At 29.3% G+C, this 23,810-nt stretch overlaps 1 protein-coding gene and 1 long non-coding RNA gene across 13 annotated transcripts; one reads left to right on the forward strand and one right to left on the reverse strand.

Moving 5' to 3' along the window:
- Window positions 1-684: 684 nt before the first annotated feature.
- Window positions 685-10,226, reverse strand: LOC147801948 (uncharacterized). Of its 4 annotated transcripts, none has more exons than XR_015430303.1 (4): window positions 9,843-10,226; window positions 8,316-8,407; window positions 4,555-4,778; window positions 685-3,712 (listed from the first exon to the last, which is right to left on the reverse strand). It is a non-coding gene; the product is annotated as an uncharacterized LOC147801948 (long non-coding RNA). The 4 variants fall into 4 exon arrangements; XR_015430305.1 differs by having other exon boundaries at window positions 9,843-9,958; XR_015430306.1 differs by having other exon boundaries at window positions 3,442-3,712; window positions 4,555-4,724; window positions 9,843-9,958.
- Window positions 10,227-13,188: 2,962 nt separating this feature from the next.
- LOC147801949 (tyrosine--tRNA ligase, cytoplasmic-like) lies at window positions 13,189-21,897 on the forward strand. 9 transcript variants are annotated; one of them, XM_087154635.1, is made up of 6 exons: window positions 13,189-13,422; window positions 17,725-17,848; window positions 19,233-19,313; window positions 19,423-19,474; window positions 21,081-21,257; window positions 21,758-21,897. In XM_087154635.1, the coding sequence occupies exons 2-6, from the start codon at window positions 17,843-17,845 to the stop codon at window positions 21,784-21,786; spliced, it is 345 nt and encodes a 114-aa protein (XP_087010761.1). In that variant the 5' UTR covers window positions 13,189-13,422; window positions 17,725-17,842; the 3' UTR covers window positions 21,787-21,897. The 9 variants fall into 9 exon arrangements, 7 of the variants coding, with proteins under 7 accessions (XP_087010761.1, XP_087010757.1, XP_087010758.1 ...); XM_087154631.1 differs by lacking the exon at window positions 17,725-17,848 and adding an exon at window positions 14,620-14,718 and having other exon boundaries at window positions 13,399-13,710; XR_015430279.1 differs by lacking the exon at window positions 17,725-17,848 and adding an exon at window positions 14,620-14,718 and having other exon boundaries at window positions 13,401-13,710; window positions 21,081-21,316.
- The last annotated feature ends 1,913 nt before the right edge of the window (window positions 21,898-23,810 follow it).

A 23,810-nucleotide genomic window follows, 5' to 3' on the forward strand; every position in this document is an offset into this window, starting at 1 on the left:
TAATTTAAGAAGACAGTTTGAGTCATGTGATAACTGATACAAGATATTTAAGAAAAACATTTAGCTTTAGGGTAACAAGAATTAAGATTTCAAAACATAATTTCAATTCAAATTTAGTTACTTTTAACACAAGTTTAAAGCGAATAAAAAAATTTTAAATTTATTGGTAAATTGTACTTTTAATACATGGAAAAAGGTAAATTTAGTGTTAAACATTTCAATTAAATTTTGGCTCATAAAAAATTCGTATAAAATTTGCTTACATTTAAACCTTTTATTTATTTGAAAGACTTACGTAGAATTGAAAATTTAGAAAATTATTAAATGCAAATACTGTTAAATTACTCCAAATTTAGAAAAGTTTTGCCCTACGACACTCCAGAAATTTGTTTATCGATTATTAGCACTTAAAGATTAATAAAAGTCAAAGTCGAAACTTATCTGCATCGAAATAAATGTTGAAAATGGCAACTATAAATGTTCGCTTCTGTAGTTTATATATTTTAAGACTTGGAAAGTTAGAGCTGCATTTTAAATTTTGGTATAAAAATTTTCATCTTTACATCGATCGGAAATCTAAGATCTAACAATTCTAAGTTTTAAATTCAGATCGATACAAAGTTTAACGTTTATTTTAAGATCTTCCATCAAAGGCAGCCCTCATCCACATAACGCTTAGATCCCTTTTTTTTTGAAAATATTTTTAAGAGATTATATTACTGTCTTTATCTCAATGAGTTGTCTAGTTCTAATAAACACTTTTAAAGCGCTGGGGGATTTTTCAGGGCACGAACCTGCGAAACTAAAATTGCAGTCCAGGACCTTACTGTACTCCACCAAACCCTTTAAAATTTTATTCATGACCTAGTTTAAGAGTTTCTATGTTGTTCGGCTGTAAGTGCTAGAGTTCCTCGGAGTCTCTGTCAAAGTTCACGTTTAATAGTAATATTAAAGTAAAAGATTAAATCCTTATTTTTCCTTCAATGTTACTTCAACTCTAAATCAAATTATCAGTAGTTTTATTATAAACTTGGGAGACTTACCTTTATTAAAAATCTCAACACACATTTGCCCTCTTATAACTATAAAACACTTCAGGCATCCAGATTTCCCCTCTAGAGTTGTTTTAATATGTTTACGAACAAATAATTTCTGAAAATTTTTATATTTGAAATTTTTTTAATTTAAGCACTTCGGTTTTATAAAAAGCTCCGTCTACTCAATTTAAATTTTCTTAAACTGGAAAAATTAAAAAGGGTATAGTTAATAATTGAATTCTATTTAAACTTTTGGTTTAAAAGTATTGTGCATATTGACTGGAGCTTTGATTTCGTTACAAATAGTTTTGTATTGGCACGAAAGCTCGTATTATGAGATTTGGAGGGGCTGCAGACGCAAAACTATATGTTAATTGAGCAACTTTTTACATGACTTTTGTCTTAAAGTTTATGTAATTTTAGACAAATCTGGGGCTGTCATTGAAAGCAAATCTCTTCATATTTACTTTCTATTTAAAGTAATTTTTTCGAAAGAGTTTCTTTTACATTCAGATTCTATAAAATATTCATGTCAAAAACAAAACTAGTAGAAAATTAAGTCTGGCTATAACTAAATGGAAACCTGGTTTTCTAGGTAAAATAGACTTGAAGGTTTGAATGAAGCTATAGTTATAAAGTTCTCTCAAATGTAATAAGCGCAATTCGTAAGCTGTAAATTTATAATAATTGCCATTAAAAGGACCTTTTTATAGTGTTTGAAAGTTAGTTTTTACTTTAAAGAACTTGCGGTGATCTTTGAAACAAAAATTCTTTAAAAATTTAGTAATTCAAAACTTTGATTTTTATTAAAAAATAAAATTTCCGGTTAAGTTATGAATTTTTCAGCTCAGTTTCTATTCAGTCCAATCCCAATTATAATTTTACTTTTATTCAAAAAGATGTTTAGTCTTTTACTCTATTCTTATTCTACTACTGAAGCAGCGAATTAGTGTTATGGTTAATGTTAAGGTATGTTACGTGATTATTGAACAGTTAGTCATTATCTGACTACTCCAGCAGCAAATAAGAATCATTAAAATTCAAATTTGTGATAGACTTTAAATGTAATTTATCTTATATTTACTATTAGTATGTAATTTGACTGGACTGAATAGCTTATTACTTTTACAATATTAGCCACTTGCTAGAATAATGTTTTGATATTAGTTTTGAACTACGTTGAAAATTCTTGAGACAAGTAAGCATTTTTATGGGAAAAAAATTATTAAATTTTCCAACTGCAATTACACCAATATTATAAAATCTTTAGATTTAAGCTAAATCACGCAAGAACAATTCTTCAGAAGTACTTATTTCTGAATTTGTTTTCTCAACTCATTTTAATTAGAGTACGTAGACTATTAAAAACTTTTAATTATATAATTAAGCTTAAAAGTAAAAATCCTATTTAGGTTTTTACATTCATATAGTCCCCCCCCCTCACTTCCGCCTTAGGGTTTTTAGAATTTAGTAAAATAAAGTCATAAGTCCATTTTTTTCCTAACTGAAAAGCAGGTTTACTGTGAAAGCAGACAAATTGTATGCTTTATAAATGCCCTAAAACTGCTCAATTAAAAATTCGTTCTATAAACTTGGTACCGAACGACGTAAATATAAGTCAAGTTTCTGATATTCAAAATCAGATACTTCTAAATTATTAAATATAACTTTAAAAGTATTTTTAGTCTGTTTTGTGCATCTATAAAAATACCAAAATTTCCAGCAAAAACTTTGAGAATTGCTTGACATTTTAAATTTAATTATTAATTGAATTAATTGTTTTCAGAATCACACCCTTTTTAACTTAAAGTTGAATCTCATGAAGAAAAAAAACGCTAATAAAGAATTACAATGAATGTTTTTATTTGAAAGCACACATATTTATTACTTTCACAATAAGAATGCTAGTTTCTTCTAATTTTTGTGTAAACAATCTAAATTTGGATAAGTTTGGCGAAATTAACACTTAATTAAGCAATTCCGAAGACTGAGTGATCGCCCGATGTTTTCAATTATACTAGCGCAAAGGATAACTTGAAGGACAAAAGACCTGAGCAGAGTTAAAATCTTACATTCTTCTCGATGACTTCATAAAACGTCCCATAACATCTTAAATCAGAATTTAAAATTCGGTTAAGGAAAGAAGTTCTTCACAAATTTTGATATTTGATGAGGGAATTAGCGTACTTAGAGATTTTCTCTATATGCCTTATATTTTTATTATAAAATGATTTTTTGCATCAAACAGTATTTGCTTTTACCAATATTTACTGGAATCTTGTAATTTGACACATTAAAGAAAATGTTTAAAAATAAAAAGTTAAAATTTATGAGCATCTGTTTGCTCCTTGACTTTCTATAGAGTTTAGGAATATTGTAATCAAAATTTAATTGAAATGTTTTTAATTATATCTTGCTTGAAAAGAATTCTTAAGGCTATTTATTAGAAAAGTAAGATTGAAACTATTATCAACGATCTAATATATCTGCATGAGTCAAGATTAACATGTGTAGGCAATTAATGCGGTAAGTGTACAAATTAGGAACATTCCACATAATATAAAAAGAGTTCTTGACCTGTATAGAGTTCTATTTCAATTTGTTGCATTCGACGTTCATCTTCATGCAGTGAACTATGAGTGTTCATTCCAATAGAAGTGAGGACGGTAATAATTCTGAAAAAACAAAAACAAATCATCACTTTCATAATTAGAGATAAAATGAGTGTAAATACTTTGACAAATTTCTTTCAAAAATTACTGGAGTGGTAGCAGTTTAAAACTTTCGTTGCAAACTAATCTTAAAAATGAAATTTTAAACTGAAACTGAAATGGCTCTGGAATTAACCCGTCAATGTAAATTGATTTAAATTTATGTTTTAGTGAGAAAATTTTTTCAACTGACATGAAATTCAAGTTCAATAACTAATATTCATTTGAAACTAAGATATAGTGCTTAGAAAAAACAAATATTTAAATTTAACACAAGTTTAACAGTTAAAGTTTGAGACGTAACTAGATTTAAAATATTGTATTATATATTATAATACTTTAAAAAAATTACTAACAGAAACTCGAAATTCCGAAGACATAGTCAAACAGAATTTGAACAGAATAAGAATTTGTATCTGGGCTATCGTGGTTTCATATACACGATGGTAGAGTAAAAGGCAAAGCAAAAGGTTTTGCGTGCACAAAACAGTTGTAAAAACTTGTCTTTAGCCAGATTTTGTTTAACTTTCATTAAAACAATCTTAAAAGTCAGATTTCCGTAAATAGCAAAGAAAAAAACTGACTTCCACTTTCAAATATAGATTAGTGTCTTAAATTTAATAAATTCAAAAACTACGTAGTTTTATTACATAGTTTAAAATATATATTTTAGAATACGCAAAAATTTCTAGTAAAAGTTTTTTTAAGATAAATTTTATGGCAAGCTTTATTTAATTTTTTAAGACACATGCAAGCAATTTTTGAGAATCTCAAATTGCACAGCTTACTACAGCTTACATACACACCTTGTTTCGATGTCCTTAAAGCCAGAATTCATTTCTGGTTACTTCTGTTAATCAAGAAAATGTTGCTAGTTCTTTCCATGTTGTGAAATTCAGGCATCCGGTGAGCAATAGTCAGGCTGCAAATTCATCTCTTACTGTGAAATTCAGGCATCCGGTGAGCAAAAGTCAGGCTGCAAATTCATCTCATACTGTGAAATTCAGGCATCCGGTGAGCAATAGTCAGGCTGCAATTAAATATTAACTAATTACTGGACCGTAAACCACTTACATTAGTAAATGAATACTTTCGAAGTGATTTTTAAAAAAAATTTCAGTTCAAAATGTTACGGTAAAATGTGTACAGATTTCTTACAGCCAACGTACTAAATTAAACCATTTTGATTGGAAGAAAAAATGAAGCTGCTTAAAAAATATTTTTCAATCAAATTGTTTTTAAACTTCAGATTCATTTAATATTACACGAAAAAAAAAACGACACAGTTAAAGGGAATTTTTGTTTGACAATTCAGTTTAGCAACCAGGTGGCTGAGCCATTACTTATCATTGGAGAGGAATTTTACAAATTTTGCCATTTAACAAGTTAATAAAGCTTTCCTTAAACACTGCAGAAAATCTCAATTCACAGAAGCTTTTCAAATGATATAAATTTTAAGCAAAGAATTAATCAGATCATAAAATTCACGAAACCCAACTCATTTTTTGATCCCATAAGTTGCTCTTTATTACACAATGTTCTAAAAACTTCGCATTGTCTGCTTATTCTTATTAGCCAGAAAAATCACTGTATTTTATCTCAAGATTTCTTTAGTTAGCAAGAGCATAATTAAATAAATATTATCTGTAAATTACTTGTTATTCTGTTTCAATCTATGTATAATCTTTACTTAATAGTGTTTTGAAATGCTCTGCGCTTAAACACTTCGTTAAAGTTATGATCCTTTATTAAGTAATTTTATATTAGCATACTAAACATTTCATAAAAATATTTATAAATATCAGTTTTACGATTTTTAAATAGTCGATTACGATATTTACATTTTTGGTAAGTTATTTAAAACTTTCAAAACATGCTGTTAAAATAATGACAAAAGTGAGACATTTTTGACTAGTAGCACTACTTAGTACCAAATAATCTACCCGAAAATTTAATAGGAATTTAAAAAGTCTTGCATGTTGAGCTAAAAGACTGATATCCCAAACAGAATCAGGAACTAAATCAGTGGATACATTAAAAACCTTTGATCTTTTAATTTTAATAAATTGAAATTCTCTTGTTAATAACGGGTGTTTGGGAGGCGAAGCCTGCAAATGAAAATCAAATTTAGAAATTAAATTTAGTTTTACCAGTTTTTCAAATTCTATTTTAGGGTTCTGTAATAGAAAATAGTTGTCAAGGCAATTTTCTCGAAATCTACAAAAGATACTTTTTTACATTCGAATCGTAGTATTCTCGTGTAAAATAAAAAATTGCTTTTAAATCATCAGAACTCTGTATTTCTATCGAAATTTCATTTATAGTAGATAGAACTGCTAAGTATTGAGGATTGATGGGTGCAATAAAAGTCACGACCCGAAACCAACTACATACGAAAGCAGAGACATTGAAGACTTGAAGCGTTGATTAGCGGAGAAATAAAGCACATAATTAGCACGGCTAGTAACACCCCTACTAATTACTATCGTATTGTATCTTATGAATTTTATTTGACAATTTTACTAGTTTCTATTAATAACCTTTGCTGAAATAGAATTTAATTTATTAAAAATTTTATAGTTTGTTTTTATAAAATTTACGGGACCATTTACCCTGACTTATTTTACAAAATTCATTGCTTCAAATAGACTTCCTGTGGGAGATTTGTAAAATTGAATTCCTCATTTAATGGCACGACAAAAAGTTTGCGCGTAATCCAAAAAATGGCGACAACCGTTTAATAAAAAGTGTTGTAGAACAAAGAACAGTTCCAGAACATTGTGAAACAACAAGTTTTTAATGAATTACTTTGTGTAAAGTATCTGCCACCACTTTTGGTACTCGGTAGAGCAAACATTTATATTTACAGTAAAATAAGTACACACAGGATTCAATAAAGTTACTTTAAGAGACAATCTGATTAAAGTGAAAAACATTCAATTTAGATTCCATATAAATAGTGACTCTTTAAATAACATTTGTTTGAAAAACCATACAAAGGCGTTGTGTAAAGAGAATATTAAGATTATTTCGAAATAAGTTTAACAGAACCGAAAACTAAAGTTTTCCCCTTTTTCGATTAACACCGTTTAAATTTTGTCTGAAGGCTCGATTTGGTTAAGGCTCAGTTTGGTGTTCTTCGCACTATTTTTAGTTTTTCAACATCAAGTTCGGAGAGTTAGTACATCAGTTTTCAGCGTGGTTAAAAGAATCCAGTGGAAATTTAAAGTTAAAAATCTACCAAATAATAGAAACCCTTTACCATTACTTTTGAATTTCAATGAAATACTGGTGAGAATATAGTTTGCAGAAAATTACTATCATAAAACAAAAGGTGGAAACATTAAAAACATCGTTTCTAACTTAAAATCCTAGACTGCAAACTAGAAAATAATGAATTTGGAAGTAACTTAAAATTAAGCGAGTCTGTCTAAAACAAGAATGAAACTTAAGACACTCGCAAAAATCGAAAACTAGAAAAATGTAACTTTTGTCGAAGAGTTATTAATTTGTTTTTGATGTACTTAAAAATATTCAGTATAATAAATTGCTATTTAACTGTCCTTTCTTACTCCAAATTACACTAAATCTCAGTTTTAATTCTGTCAGTTTAGACCAAGACCGCTCGGTTGTTTCTCCGATAGAATCATTTGTGAATAATTTTACTGAACCAAGAGTATGACAATACGGATAGGAGTTTGTTGGACGAACATAATATACAGAATAATTTTGACTCTTTAAATCATGCGATTTTCAATGACAGAATCGGTTTGAATAATAAAATTTATGAAAAAGTTTAATTTTTCACTTCTGACTAACTATTTGATTGCTGTTGCTTAAATTTTATCAGTTTTGGATGTTACTTTGTCTTACAATTCGAAATTTTAGACTACAACATAAAAAATATGCTGGGAATTATCTTCGGTTAAATAATTTTCATCAATGAGTGAGTCACCGTTTTTGAATGGATCGTCCGATGCATAAAAAAAAAAAAAAATTCAGACCAGAAACAAAATTTGAAAGTTCTTAAGTCTCAAAACGAAAAAACAAATCCTGATTTTACAACTAAAAATACTTTTTAGCGGCGAATATTAGTTTCTAAATTCATAGCAGTGTTGAAGACAACCAACATGCAATCTATAGTTTTCACCCAAAGTGTATCGACGTTCGAAAAAAAAAGAAAAAGGAAAGAGTATTTAATGTATGGTGTGAATGAGCGAGAGACTAGTGTAAGCTTCTACCATTATAAAAATTTCAGATTTATAAACATTTAGATTATTAGAGCCTATAAATTCCTGAAAGCTAGATTCGGTATTAATGTGAAAAAGTTTCTTTATAAGATTGTTTATGTTTTTAACATTTAATTTAGAAAAATAGTGCAGTTTTTACACTGTACGCTGATTTCTTTTATTTCTTTGTGTTCCCAACCAAAACAAATTGTGTTTTTGAGAGGAAATTCTTCTTAAAGTTTAACGTTTACAAATGCTTAGTCTCAAAGAGTAAAGAAATATTTAAAGATTAAAACAAATCTTCATTAATAGAAACACAAGAAAATAAAAATGCTCACTTTTGTTTTCATAGAGATTCCACAAGCATTGGTAGTTTTATAATCAGGAAAAAGAAACTCCATTCGTAATTAGACAAATCCAGTCAGAAATCCTGAATGAAGCAACAAAGAGTAACGTTACTTTTAAAAGAAACTAGTCAAATATATAATATACATTGATTATAAAATATATTGGATAATCGTAATGGAGAAATGCATATGAACTTTGCATAAAGTTTACGAGAAATTTAAGTAGATTGCAAATTTAATAGGGATCTGTATCTTTTGGGCAACAAATTTTATTCATAGTGGTCAGGAATCTAAAAAAGATACTGCCTTGTTAACCCACTGGAACAATATTTATAAACAACCCGATATTATTAAAAATATAAAAATAAATAGAATGAATTGGATGGCCCACGTGATTCGAATGAGTGATGAAAATACAATAAAAAATATGCTGCTTTTTAAACCCATTGGAACGAGAAAGCGGGGAAGGCCGCTGTTAAGACTGGCTGACTCTGTGGAGTCAGACTTTCTTGCAATTTATGAAAAGAATAGGAGATAAATCGGAAGTTATTATGGAGAAATCTTCAGATGAAGGCATTGGCCCTCATTGGGCTGTCTGGCCAACCATGATAATGGTTAGGAAACTTTGTCCAAGTCAAAGGTGTATTTATTATTTGAGTACCCTAGCAAGTTTGAAAGTGTCCAACAAGATACATTTTTTGGGGTTATATAATTGCTATGTATTTTGCTTATATTATTAAGAAAAACATGAAGCGATGATAGCCAGAAAGCACAGCAGAGCTGCGATTAAAAATTTGAATGTCAATCTGAAAGCGGCCGGAATTTACATCAGACTATCGTTTAGGCATTATATCGGAGATCCTTATAACCAGGAATTTATCGAATAAACTCACAAACGGGTCTGAAACTGTTGGAGTTTCAATTTTAAGATTCCAAATATGAAAGTTAATAGAAACTAATTAAAAAGTGGTCAAAAGGTCTACTTTGTATTATCCACTTTAATTAGAAGTACTCAATATATCGCCAGAGAAGTTTGTAATAATGTTTGAATGTAAAATAAGGATTCGAAACTCTGCAACAAAAAAAACTGCATAAAAAATAAATTATACGAGTTTTCAATAAGTAAGATTTTCAATAATAAGAACAATTGATTTTAGTTCTCTGTAAAAACTCTGGAATAAAAATTCAGAGTTGTATCTAGTAACAAGAATTTGTACGAATTCAACAACTACACAGGAAAAGGTTAACCAATCGAATATTACGTAAATTTTTTATATAGCGTGCGTAGATGCTTTAAGCATCTAAACGCTATTTAAAAATCCTAGTTCATCAAAATCTTATTTTCCGAGAATTAAAAATTTAGTGAAGCTTGTTTCATTTGAAATTAAATTATTTATTTTAGAGTTACTAAGACTTTTTCAACGACTATAAAGTTGATATGAATATGAACTTTTTTTATCTTAAAATAATTTCATACAAAAAATATCGCTGGTTATACCAAAATTAAAGTAAACTTACCTGTGAATATTGAAGCAACAACAGACGGTATATCCCACAATTTCAACTTTGCACGAACCACAGATACGTGAGTAAAGAACGAGCGAGTGTTGCTCTCTTTATATGAAAGGGTGAATGCTTGGGATCGCATCCGACTGTTCATTTTTGTCACAAAAACCATTTTTCTCTTCAGCTGCTTGCTTGACAGGAAAGGATTGATCACTGGTGGCTTCTCACAGTGTCCCAGAATATCACCGAATTCAAGCATCACTGGCTGTGTGTGGATGGGTGAATACTTCGATCAGTCTGCGCAAGTTCCGAGGGCGTGTGGTATGGGTCCTCATTAGTATGCTCTGCCGTAGCGTGCTCAACTCCACACGTAGGCTGCCAAGCTACCGAAGCGGAGTCGCCATCCCTGCTGCAGAAGATCAAAATAGTGATAGCATGTCTTCGGATCATGCTCAGGGATGTTTCCCAGACCGTTGCTAATAGCCCATTGTGCAGCTCCGGTGCAACGTAAATGAACTAGAATTACAACTATCTCTGATAGGGACCGTGGTAGCTCAGTGTTTAGAGAATCGGACTCTGGTCCGGAAGGGCCGGTGCTCGATCCTGGATGCCGCTAAGACCCATCAAATAAATGCGTTATACTTACTTGTAAAATCTGTGGAATCTAAAATCCTGTGGTGGGTCACCGAGCAGTACCGTGGGTACAGGGATTTGGAGAAATGTCCGTCCTCTTCAAATCTATGTCTGCCTTAAGAAAAATTGTGATGGCATGTCTTCGGATCATCCTCAGGGATGCTTCTCAGACCCCCGCCTATAGCCATTGGCCAGCTCTAGTGCGACGAAAATAAATACCTACTAAACTAAACTCAGTGGCCCCACAGCCCATAGAGGGCTTTGGGCTTTGGGGTACAGGAGTAGATGTTCTGTTTAGGTGCTCAGTTAAACGCGGAACCTCCAGTGTTTAGCTCCTAAACATGCTTGGTACTCATTTATCGACCCACTGAAGGGATGAAAGGCTGAGTCAACCTCACCTCGAACGCAGGACCTGTGCCACGAGAGCGCGAAGCCCTAACACCCAGCCACCGGTGACCTACTTACTTACTTATCTCTAAAGGTATTTTTATCTAATGAGTACCTTAGAATGTTTGATGCTCTCCAAAGGTGTTGGTACTGGTACACCATATTTGGCCATTGAAAACCAGGCATTAAATCACTTTTTTTTATCCTCTATCACTGAATTTTTCTCTGTTCTTCTACTTTCGCTATGTATCTATAATTTAAACTCATCTCTCTCAAGATTCAGAGGATAAAATTGAGAACCATATAGATCCTCTTCACCAACTGAACTCCGTGACAGAGGGGGATCTGTTACGTAGAGATAGCGGGTTCAAGTCTCACCGTAAACCTGGTGTCTCTGCAATGTCCTAATGTGTACTATTCGTACTATTCGTAAATGAACAACAACAGTATTAATACAGTGATCCGTTCAAAATTGATGCATCACTATATAATATAAAAAATTTTATAAAATTTTGAATTAAGTAATTTTAGATGTCAAAACGCGAAATTTCAAACAATATTTTTTGACAAATTAAAATTTAATTATTCGAATATATTTTTTGAAAAATTAAAATTTAAATATTCGAATATATTTTTTGAAAAATTAAAATTTAAAATTAAGGTTTTCTTAAAATATTCTACCACAATTCGACTGTTTGAACATTATTCTATCTATCGAATATTTTCTATCGATCTATCGAATATTTTTCCAACCAACTTCCTTTTGTTTTCAATATTCGAACCCACTCCCTTTTTTATCAGTACTCGAATCGGATATCATTTGAAGAGCTTTCAGGCCCACTCTCTTTTGAACAATTCTCCAACCCGCAATCTTTTTTATCGGTACTTGAACCCTCTATCAATTAATCAGTATTCGAACTCATTTTTTTTAATCGGTACTAGAATCCACTGATTTTTACCAGTTCTCGAACTCGCTATCATTGGTTCAATACTGGTTTCTGCTATGATTTGATCATTACTTGTATCCACTATCTCTTATCGGTACAACGGAGGAAGTGGCACACCCTCTGAAGGTCGGTGAACACAACTCCAACAGGGTGACGTGTGATGCATATAAAGAAATAAAAATACATAGAAATAAAAGAAATTGGAAACATGAAATTTTAAAACACCAAAAATTTTTAAATGTTAGATTGTAATTTTTTTCAAAGCATTTAAAATACTTAAAATTGAAATTTTTTTATTGCCTTATTACAATTTATTCATTTGTATATATATATTTTTCAGGAAACGAGGACAAAAAAAATTGCCCCGCAGTGGACTGATCTTTGAGACGCGGCTCCCAGTAGATCACCGCAGTCAAGCATCACTGGCTGCAGTCAGTTTGCGGGTGGGTGACCACATGGATCAGTCTGCGTAGGGACAAAGGGTGTGCGGTATGGGTCCTCGTTGAACTGTTCTATCGTAAAGTTCTCGACTTCGCGTGCAGGTCGTCGGGATACCGAAGCGGAGGTGCCATCCCCTCTGCAGATGATCAAAATGGTTTTCCATACAGTCGCCAATAGCCCATTGTGCAGCTTCAGTGCGACGTAAATGAATTACAAAAAATTTAGTATACTGTTTCCTCAAAAGAAACTAATGTTACATGAGGTCGCAAGTTAACTGGACACACCGGGATATGTTTTGAGTCTATCTCTGCATGTTTTATTTGTCTTATAGTGGTAATGCTTGTAAGACACGGTTCCCAGTAGATCACCGAGGTCTTAATCATAAATAGTAAGAAAAAACAACAAAATACTCCCCACATTTATCTCTTTAATACTGAGATCAAACCAGTGAAACACGTTAAATACCTCGGCGTCACGATATCATATAATTTGAGCTGGAGTACTCACTTAAACGACATAATTAAAAGAGCCAGAGGAGCGGTTTTTGTGCTCAAAGTCCTCCTGCATAAGAATTCAAAGCTTGATCTAGCAAATAAAAGAACTATCTATATACAAGCGATTCGACCAATTCGTACGACCCTCACTACTATAAGCAACAACCTAAGAAAGAAGCTATCTACAACTGAAGGTAAATTTTTACGCACAATGACTGGCGCCCCAAGGGCGATTAGCAATAGATTACTCAGAAAAGACTTAAACATTGATGATATCAATTGTTTTATAGCCAAATTGACCACAAAATTTTACAGCGACGCAAAAACTTGCACCACATCAGATTTCAATAAGTTGTTCGATATTGATGTAATCCGTGATAATTCGAATTTCAGCCCAATTACCGCCTTTTTATGCTCAGACTGCATACTATCAAAATACTATTCACTTTATCATACAACTCTACTCAAGGGGATCTCCCCATTCCAAAGATGATTTTCACTTCAAAACTAAAGATTTACTTCATTAAGGACTTGATTTGTCGTTACAACATACTACAACTTCAAAGATATTTAGGACCTCCTAGAATACGACAAAACAGAATCGATGAATCGGTTAGTGGCGCCAAACGCCAAGATAACCCCAATATCCAGCATCCAGTAGATCACCGAAGTCTTGCATTCCTGGCAGAGGTTAGTGAGCGGGGGGTGACAACAGCCCGTGGAGGGACCGAGGGTGTGCGGCATCGGTCCTCGTTGAACTGTTCTACTGTAGAGTGCTCGATTGCAACAAGTTAAAAGATATTTTGCCAAACTTGTGGATAATTTAAGTATTTTGTTAACAACCCCATTACATGTTTTGCACCGTTCTTTTAGCAAAGTAAAAGCTACGAAAACCTATTTAAGATCTACAAAGACACAAGAGAGTTCTTAAGTAATAATTTCTATCAGTTAAACAATTGACTATCTGCGTCTGCTAAAGTACGAAAAAATACATTTTAATGTTCATACTTGAATGTATTTATGTCATAAAAGATTACATTCATTAAAAATATTACTTTTAATAGATATTTATATTTGAGTATTTGAGGTGATAATCTTCATTCATTAAACTGACAGATTTCTTTTTTTTTAAACCTTGAAATCATTCATTGTTATTCATTTTCATTATGTCTTTCTTAAATCACCATTCAGGGTTGATTTCAATTTTCTAATTCTCTAGTAGTAGTATTGTAATTTAAAATATAAAAAGGCAATTTTATACAGTGTCATGACTACACCTTATTTACTAAAAACAAAAGCAAATTTTCTACTATAAAGCCAAGTAAAAAAAGCTCTTAAAATCTGGTATTTAATAAAATTTTAGTAGTTTTTGTTATTATTTTTGTGGATTCTATATGGAATAAATTCTGAATCCGATAAATGATTCTTCTTTAAATACTTACAACTGTGGTAATAATATTTTATAAATACTTTTATCAGTTTTTTTAAACTTATTCAATCCTAACTATGGAAATCGTCAACAATTCGAAAAACTAAATTAGATTTATTGTTCATTCTATTTGATATTTATTTATTTATAAATCAGTTTTTTGTACATAAATTATTTGTATCTGTCAAATTGTTACGTAAGCTGATTTCTTAAAAGACTGAGTACTCTGTAATTACTTATAAGTAAACCTAGTTTTAAGCACTATATAAAAATTTCTCAAACATTTCATAACAAAATTTGTTAATATTCTCAGAGGCATTTATAGCATCAGATATATTTAACATAGATTCCCAAATATTGTGTATTAATATTTCTAAGCATTTATTTCATACTGCAGTGATTATTTTTCAGGTTATTTTATATATTGTACATTCATTGTTTCACTCACTATTTTACAGGTATTTATATCGAATGTTTATCAAAGTGCGACTTAAAATTAATGACTGATGATTGTGTTATCAGGGCCTGATCTGGACATCAGGGAATCTCCACTTGTTGTAACTTTAAACCAAATTTACTTGTTATTTATTTACAAAATGCCTTTAAGTTATGTATGACATAAGTGAATAGTAAATATTAGTAAATTTGCGGTTATATTTCTTTTAATTTTCGCTAACTCATAATTCTAATACGAGGGTTGCTATTTATATTTCTGGCCTAATAATGAAAAAACAAATATGTAGGATCGAAATTGGTTTTATTGTTTTTCAAAATATTCTCCATGATGATCAATACTACACTTTTGCATGCGTTTGAACCAATTTTCAAAGCACTTTTTCCAGTCCGATTGAGGTAACTTCAAAACATGCGTTTTGAATGCATCAACCGCTTCTTCGGGGGACGAAAATCGTTGTCCACGTAATTTATTTTTGATGTGTGGGAATAAGAAGAAGTCATTGGTTGCAAAATCAGGGCTGTACGGCGGATGACCCATCAGTTCGATCTTTCGCTTCGTCAGAAATAAGTATATTTTTTTCCAGCAATTGAAACTAATAAATATAGTTAGCCCAATATAGTCCACACAAAAGCACAGTAATTGTTGTTTCCTCTTAATATATTGTATATAATATGAACAGGGAAAACACAGGGGATTTTTTTTCCTAGATTTGAGTAGCAACTCTGAGAAATAATTAATATTTTTGCCGAAAATTTTTTGCAGTGATATAAAAATAAAATTTATTAATTGGAATAATAAGAGGGAATGATTATTTATTGTTATGGATCATAAAATAGTTTATTTGTGTTCTTTAAACCAAATGTAAAGTAATTTAAAATTGAAAATAATTTACATGTTTATTATTAATATGAACAGGATCTAAGTATTTTTCATTAATTTCAGTGTCAAAATACCAACTTTGGTGAGCTTGTCGGTTTTTTTTTATTTATTTATTATTGTTGATCATTTTGATTTTAACAAGTGAAAAGTTTTCTTCGTATTGTTCTATGAAAAAGTAGTGTGTAGGAGGGCAATTTCAGTACAATTTTGCCTGATGTGTAATCCCTTAAAGGATTAACGATTACTAGTAATGATACAATATATGTCCTATTGCACTTACAAGCAGGATTGGAAAAAAAATTATTTTGTCAGGGTTAAATTGGATTTTTTCATCATCTCTTTTATTCATTAAAGTCTTAGAGTAAGTCTTGCTGCATGAATGAACACCATTAATTTTATTAATATTAAAATAGATATTAATACATTTTATTATTAATATCATTTACATTAATAAATTAGCAATAATTTTTTAATAAGAGTTATAGGGTTCAATTACCTTTTGTAGGATTTACATATTCTGTTTTAGGATAGATTTAAAAAAACTACTAAATGTTTAAGTGAAGAAATAAGTTATTTATTTTAATTCAATTGAAAGTCAATTTTCAAAGTAAATTCTTAACGTGGGGAATGTATTTATGCAATTGTGCATTACATTACTTTTCTAACAGTGTTGTGTCCTTTTTTATGTATAGTCAAAGCGGGCTTCTAGAATAAGCTCTACTATTTCAACAACAAGGATTACATCAGAACAGGAATTTTGTACAAGTATTTTACCAGTTAAAAGGGGCTATTTTTTAAAAGTATCATTTTAAACTATGTAATTAGACTCACTGTTTAGGAAAATAGTATTTAAAATACACTTTTTAAAAAAAATATTTTCCTATTTCATTGAATAGTGATTCTAATCATATTTTATATTGTATCTTGTTATAACTGGTTTTAATTATCTTGTGAATTAGTATCTCAAATTTTTGTGAGAATACCTTAGTACATTATTTCCACTTTCTAATAATACATATTTAATTAAAATTTAATGAACAGAATATAGAAGTAATGGAAATATAAATATTTCAATGTATGTAGTTTATATTTTGTTCTATTATAAACTTAATATCTTGAGCTGATTTGTTAATAATAAAATGCAATTATGAAAAAACGTGAGTTTTTTTCAAGTGGTTTTTCTCAGGTTGGGTAAAATCAGAACAATCCTGCTTACAAGGGAAGTGGATAGCTTAAAAATTCCTATATAAGCAAAGTTAAACCTAAATTTAAGAGCATTTTTAAAAACCTTGGATAGGGTTTATATTAGCTGTCTAACTAGGGTAAAATATGCTCCATTAAAGTTTCTGTTCATTTATTTTTAAACTAATAGAAATGATGTCCTAAGATTAAGTCCCAGCTGGAAAGGTTGAACTATATCTCTAATTTCCTTTTCTAAAAAAGATTCATAACTATTTAATATTTTATTCATTTAATAAATTTTTTATTTATTTAGAACTTAAATTTTTAAGAACAACTAAATTAATAGAAATTTAAAATATTTTTTTTTTGATTAAAATATCTAGGTCATTGAGAAAAAAATTTTAAAATTTAAAATAACATTTTGTATCTTTTTAAAATTACAATCTAATAAAAATTTTATTTTTTATTTAAAATGTATGGATTATTTAAAAAATTTGCAGTTCAAAATTTAAATTAAAATTGTATATTTCTTTTTTAAGTAATCCATACATTTTAATTAAAAAATAAATATATTTTAAATTTTTTTTGTTTTTAAAAATTTAATTTTTTAAAAAATAAATTTAAACTAAAAAATAATAATTTATAAATTGAATAAAGCATATTAGATAGTTATCAATCTTCTTTAGAATAGAAAATTGGAAATAAAATTCAATCGTGCCAACTGAGATCAGGACCCCCAACTCAAGACCTCTCTAGTAAAAGGCATAGAGCCTAATCACTATACCACCATTGAGATAAGTCTGGAAACTTCGTTAGTTTAAAAATAAATGAACTGAAATTTTAATGGGGCAAATTAGGTGTCTAATTTTGTTTTGATAGGAATTTTTGAGATGTGTACTTCCCTTGTTAGTCTAATTTTTATGTCTTTTTTTTTTCACCATTACAAAAGCTTGTTTATAAAACCAATCAGATTTCTCTTTATATAATAATGTCTCTGTATGCAATAAGCTGTCTTATTTTAACTAAGCAAAGTTTATATTTTTAGAGAATATACTTTAGATGTGTACAGATTATAATCTTTAGTGACGGAGCATGATGCAAAAAAAGCTGAAGTTATTAAGCAAGTAGATCATCCTTTCCTAATCAGTTTAACATATCCAGGAATGCAAGTTAGTATACGCAATTCTGATATAGCATGTCATATTTATGTTTAAAAAGTGTGTTGATTAAAAGGTTCTCTGTTATAATGTGTATCTAATTGTGTTTCAGGGTAATTTGTAAAACTCTATTGACATTATACGGTTTTAATAAGTGAACGTACTTAAGTTTCATTAAAAGCTTAAAAGGAAAATTTTTAAATTTAAATTAAAAAGCTTATTTAAGTGATAAAGGTTTTTTCTATCAGTAAATCCATTAATCAGGCTGTAAATTGACTGCACAATTTATTTAAGAAAGTAGTAATATAACAATTTTGTTTTTTTATTGCTACATTAATGATCTGTTAATCATATCATTTGTCCTCTAAATCAAATTACATATGTTTTCTGAAAATCGTGCATTTCTTAAAGTTTTTAGGATTATAATTAGTTTTTTGGTTTATACCTTTTAGCATAATTCCAATCTATAATGGCAAGATATTTACTCAAATCTATGATATTTAATTTATTTTATCATTTTTTTTTTATTCTCAGTTTTGAAATTTTTTTAACTAACCATTTTTCCACAAGTATTAAAAACTAATCTAATAAAATTTTAAATCTATGGACTGATAGTGTTTGAGGTTAGGTACTGGCAATTTGGAATTTTCCTTGCAGCATATTAGGAAAACAGTTAATAATAAATTTTTAATTTTTGTGAAGTTATAAGTTTTGACAATTAAATTGATTTTTGTATGGCCAATTTTTCTTCCTAGATCTTTCATATTTATACTAATAGTTTTATTTTAATGTAATATAATGTTATTTATTTAACCAGAATTTTATCATTCCATATAACTTGAATGTTTTTCAATTCCTATATTTTCTGACCAACTGAGCTACTTGATATAATTTCATTTTTCTGTTAAGAATTTTAAAAGATAAAAATATAAGATTAATTATGTTATTCATTATTAAAAAGTATTGAATTTGTTGGACATAAAATTAGTTCCTCAATTCTTTTTCTTTTTTTCATTCTTACTCATTGTTATTTTACTTTTTTTTCTTTGGTTGTAAAAAGCTTTTAGCAAGGCATTTTATTCTGTTCTCACTCGTAAAATCTTCTAATTTCATGAACTGTTATTTATTACCCTGTCATGAATATGGCATGGTAATAAATAACAGTTAATATAAGCTGTAAAAATTATAGCTTACAGCTTATGGGAATAAAATTATAAGATTTTTTTTTATAATGATAATTTTTATTCTATTAAATTTTTTTATTACTTTTTGATGTATTTTTTTACTTAAAAGTATACTACATTAGAAAATAATCAAAAAATTATTTGTAATGAACTATTTAGCTATAAAACTATAAATGCAATAATCTGAATGCAATAGTTTCATTTTTCAACAGGCCTTAGATGAAGAATACCTTAAAGTAGATGCTCAGTTTGGTGGCGTTGACCAAAGAAAGATTTTCACTTTCGCTGAAATGGTTTGTTTTTATGAACTGTTTCATATAAAATATACTTAAATTTTCATTTTTTGCATTAATTTCATTTTTTAATTGTAATATTTTTAAGTATTTTTATGATATGTTTCAGTATTTACCTCAATTGGGTTATGCTAAAAGAATTCATCTAATGAATCCAATGGGTATGAATAATTTTTGAAATGCATGTTATACTTTATTTTAATGAAATGCTTGCAGTAATATCATGGTTAAATTAATAGTTTCTTTTCATCTCTTTTACTTACATATCTTTTCTTTTTAAAATAACTTCTTTTTCTTTACATATCTTAAATGATTTTATCTACCAACTATTTGACTACTCATAATAAAAATATTTAAAAATAAACAGTAATTTTTGCATATTTTATCTTAATGATTATTATGACGGAATCCAATTGATAATTTATGAAAGTTTATTAATGCCATTCACTAATTTATAAAAGCAATATGATTTTAATTAGGTGTTTAATGTCTGTTTAGTTCACAACGCATATTTATGAATTGAGATCAGGCAATAGTTTAATCTAATGAAAAAGAGACTGAAGGAAACTCAATATTGGGTATGTGTTAGAGGCAAAAATTATACAGATGTGATGAAGTCTGCAAAGTGAACCTTTTGAATTTGGATTAGATGGGAATTGCAAATGTAAAATTGTGGATTCTCTTTAAAAAAAATTCAAAACATTTCTCTCATAACAGTTTTTCCCCCTCCTTTTTTTAATAATAGCATAATATCTGTAGCAAGTATTAAATATGTAAAATTTTAAACATGTTTGAAGAATTTACACAAGTCATCATCATCATCAATAGCTCGACAGCCCAGGGTGGGCCTTGGCCTTCTCAAGAAGTTTTTTTTTCCAGGCTAACCTTTTTTTTTTGCTAGTGTTTTGCAATTTTTTGTTTTTAGGGCCAAAAGATCTTTCCCTAGGCTATCTATCCATCTCAAATTCGGCCTGCTTTTTTTTTCGTGTGTCAACTGGCCTGGCATTGAAAACTCTGGTGGTAGGGACGTCGACCATTCTTACACAAGTATCAGATTCATTTAATCTTACCTCAGTTAGGCTTCAAGTCTTATAAAACTCAAGATGCCAACCAAGAGAGCAGTTACTAAATTAATAAAAACTTACTGTTAAATTTCCATCTTGTTATTTGGATCCTGTATTGAAATGAATTTTGCTTATCTAATTTTTTTTATGTTTATATAAAAAATATTGTGATATTTGAAATTTTTTAATTATAAATATTCATCCAAAGTTCCCTTTAAACTAGAAATAACTAAATTCTTTGTCTTAGAAATGTTGGGGGCCCTAAATGAGTATACTTGTTTTATTTTGTCAATATTGTTTGTTCAGAGGGCATCAATATTGCACTGTTTTCCATTTTGGAATGAAAAAAATTGAAAATGTATGCATTCATTATCCATATAAAGAATGTAAATTTTTCATGATTCTCATCTAAGATTAAATCAAAATTAATTTTAATAAATCAAAATCAATAAAGTAAAATGAGAGAAATGATTAAAAAATATTTTAAGATTGAAATTTATGCAATTAAGTTTTGTTCATATGCAAATTTTTTTGGTTATCTTAACAGAAGTTTATTTAACGAATTTTTCTTAAAATATTTCTGCTATCCTTTAACCTTCTTTTCATGAATAAATAAGTTGTTTCAAGTATGCTTTATTTTTGCGAAATTCATTTAATTGTAGATTTGCTCTCTTATAAATGTATTACATTGTTTTAATATTAGTGCCTGGACTTACTGGTGGTAAAATGAGTTCCTCTTTAGAAGATTCAGGAATAGACTTATTGGATAATCTCTCTACTGTTAAGAAGAAGCTCAAAAAGGCATTTTGTGAACCTGGTAATTTAGAAGATAATGGAGTTCTGGCTTTTGTAAAACATGTGCTACTCTTCAAAGATGAAGGTTAAGGACTTTCCTATCGTTTTCAGATCGTTTTTAAAATTGAACATTTATTTAGAAATGTAAGATATTTGTATGTCTAATTTTTTTTTTATCTTACTTTATATTTGCCACATAATTTTTTTAAACAACTGAAATAAAAAAAATGTATTTTGTATTGAATATTCAAAAAAAAAATCATTTTAAGATTCAGAAATTTTCAAAAGTGGTGTCAGAAAAATGAATTGTTTGTTTTTTAAAATGAGCCATCCGTGTTTTCGCATTTTGTAACGTGGTTTTTTTATGTAAAAAGTTCTTTGAAAAAAAGGTTAAAATTATACTTAAAGTAGTTTTTGTAAGCATTACCAAGCTAAGATTTTTAATATCAAACTTAGAACTGTAATGTATGGTAAATTGCCGGTTAAGTTCAATTCCATATAATTTCTTGCTCTATGTTCACCTATACTTAGTTTTATGAAAAGTTATTTTATATTTCTTTTATTATTTAATTTGCATTTCTTTAGATTTTGTCATTCGTCATTCAGAGAAATGAAGAAAATGGTGGAAACACAAATTATAAAAATAATGTGTATATAGAAGACGACTTTGAAAATATGTGTGTATTTGTGTTAAAATATGTTAATAAAGATTTTCAAAATGTTAATCACCTGCATATGTTCATCATAATTTCTTTATGTTGATTGTGTTGAAACGTTATTGTTACACATAGTTGTTTAAAAATAAAATAGGAAACACAATCTATAAAATAATGCTTTATATTTTGAGAGATGCAAATATATTTTTATGTAGTAAGTGACAAGAGGAGGTAGGGGTGAGTGTCACATTTTGTGATAAAAGGGTGGATGAAAAATACTTGGGAAAAAATGTGTGAGACATCATTTATGAATGATCTTCTAACCTAAATATTAATTTGTGGCCCACAAGATGCATATTTTTTTACATCATATTTAACAAAAATTCTAAAATTGAGCACACATTTTAGAATTATAGAGGAAAAAAAATTTAGTTATAGGAAAGGATTATTCTAGGATTAAAGGAAGAAAAAAATTCATTGAAAAGGCCATTTTTTCCCCACACTATCTAATTTATTTACTGCATTAACAAAGTCTAAAACATCATCTAAGAATGAAATTATTTAAACTTTGTAGCTTTTAATTCACAAATTAAATTTTTCAAATATTGAAGGTTATTCAGAACAGAAAACCACGATTTTTAAATGGCAGCTTTCTTAACTTGTTAAGCGTATTTGAAATTCTTATGGGCAGCGTTTTTAAAAAGAAAAAAACAGAATTATTCATATTTTGTTACAGTTATATCTTGAAATTATAAATATATTTGAAAAACTCCTCTTTACAAAGTCGCTATTTTGTTAAACTCATTGACCGATTTAAAATTCCAACACATGCTATTTAAAATTTATGAGCTTAGAATTACAAAATACACTCAAAAGATTAAATTTATAATGTGGCAATTTTAAAAATATATCAATTTTAACTCAGTTTTAAATTTCACTCAATATCACTAAATTTTAAACTGAAGGTTAAACTAAGGAGAAGAATCAAAGGATGAACCAAACTTAGTTTGGCAATCTGCCAGGTGTTGCATAAGGGGGAAAAAACTGAAATTATTTTGTCATTTAGGGAATTAATTCTATTGTCATTTTAATTTAACTGTCAAAATACTCACGGGTGAAAAAAAAAGAATGCTGATTTTCTATTAAAATCATTTTGCCAAATATGTATATAAAAAAAACTTTGAAATGCAATAAACAAAAAAAGTACGCTACATTAGAAGCATGCATAAGTTAAACATTCAGTTAATTTTTTAAATTTCATGAATTTATCTGTAAATCAAACCACGTTTAATCTTTTCGAAAGCTTATTTCATCTAAAGCGTGACGTCAATAAACTACTATGAAAATATGCATATAGTAAGGTTCTTTATAGTTATGTAGTTTTTTCTCCTTCCGATTTTAATATGGTAATTGTGTTCTCCCTAATAACCTGTAATGTTACGTAATTTATCCTCAGTGGTAGATGGATCATGGGTTGGAGTCAGGCTAACTATGGGACGTTTTCGTGGTTTTCCTCCCCATCTAACGCAGATGCGGGGTAGTTCCATCAAAAAAATCTCCACGAAAGCAAATTTCTCCCATCACTGTATTCAGGAGTTTTCTTGTCTTCTGGATTGAGTTCTAAATTACAAGGCTAAGGAGTTGAACATTGGTAGCCGTAAAATCAAATTTGGGTCTGCTGTTCAACGACGGCTATAAAGTATAAAATAACCTGCAATGAGCTTTGGGGGCTCAAGGGATAGAGTATTCGCCTTCCAATGAGGGTGAACTGGGTGCGAATCCCAGACATGGCTGGTGGATACGAATACCGCACCCGGTTTGCAACGACCACAATGCTGATGTAAAATATCCTTAGTGGTAGACGTATCATAGGTTTGAGCTCCCTTGCTGTCAGGCAAACCGTGGTCAGACACCACTTGTGCAATATTTCTGAGCAGTCTTAAGAATCTCTATAAGTTGGTGTTGCTAAGTCTCGAATGTTG

The sequence above is a fragment of the Parasteatoda tepidariorum genome, chromosome 11, assembly GCF_982258835.1.
Source record: "Parasteatoda tepidariorum strain Cologne lab strain chromosome 11, Ptep-v5.0, whole genome shotgun sequence".
Taxonomy (NCBI): domain Eukaryota; kingdom Metazoa; phylum Arthropoda; class Arachnida; order Araneae; family Theridiidae; genus Parasteatoda; species Parasteatoda tepidariorum.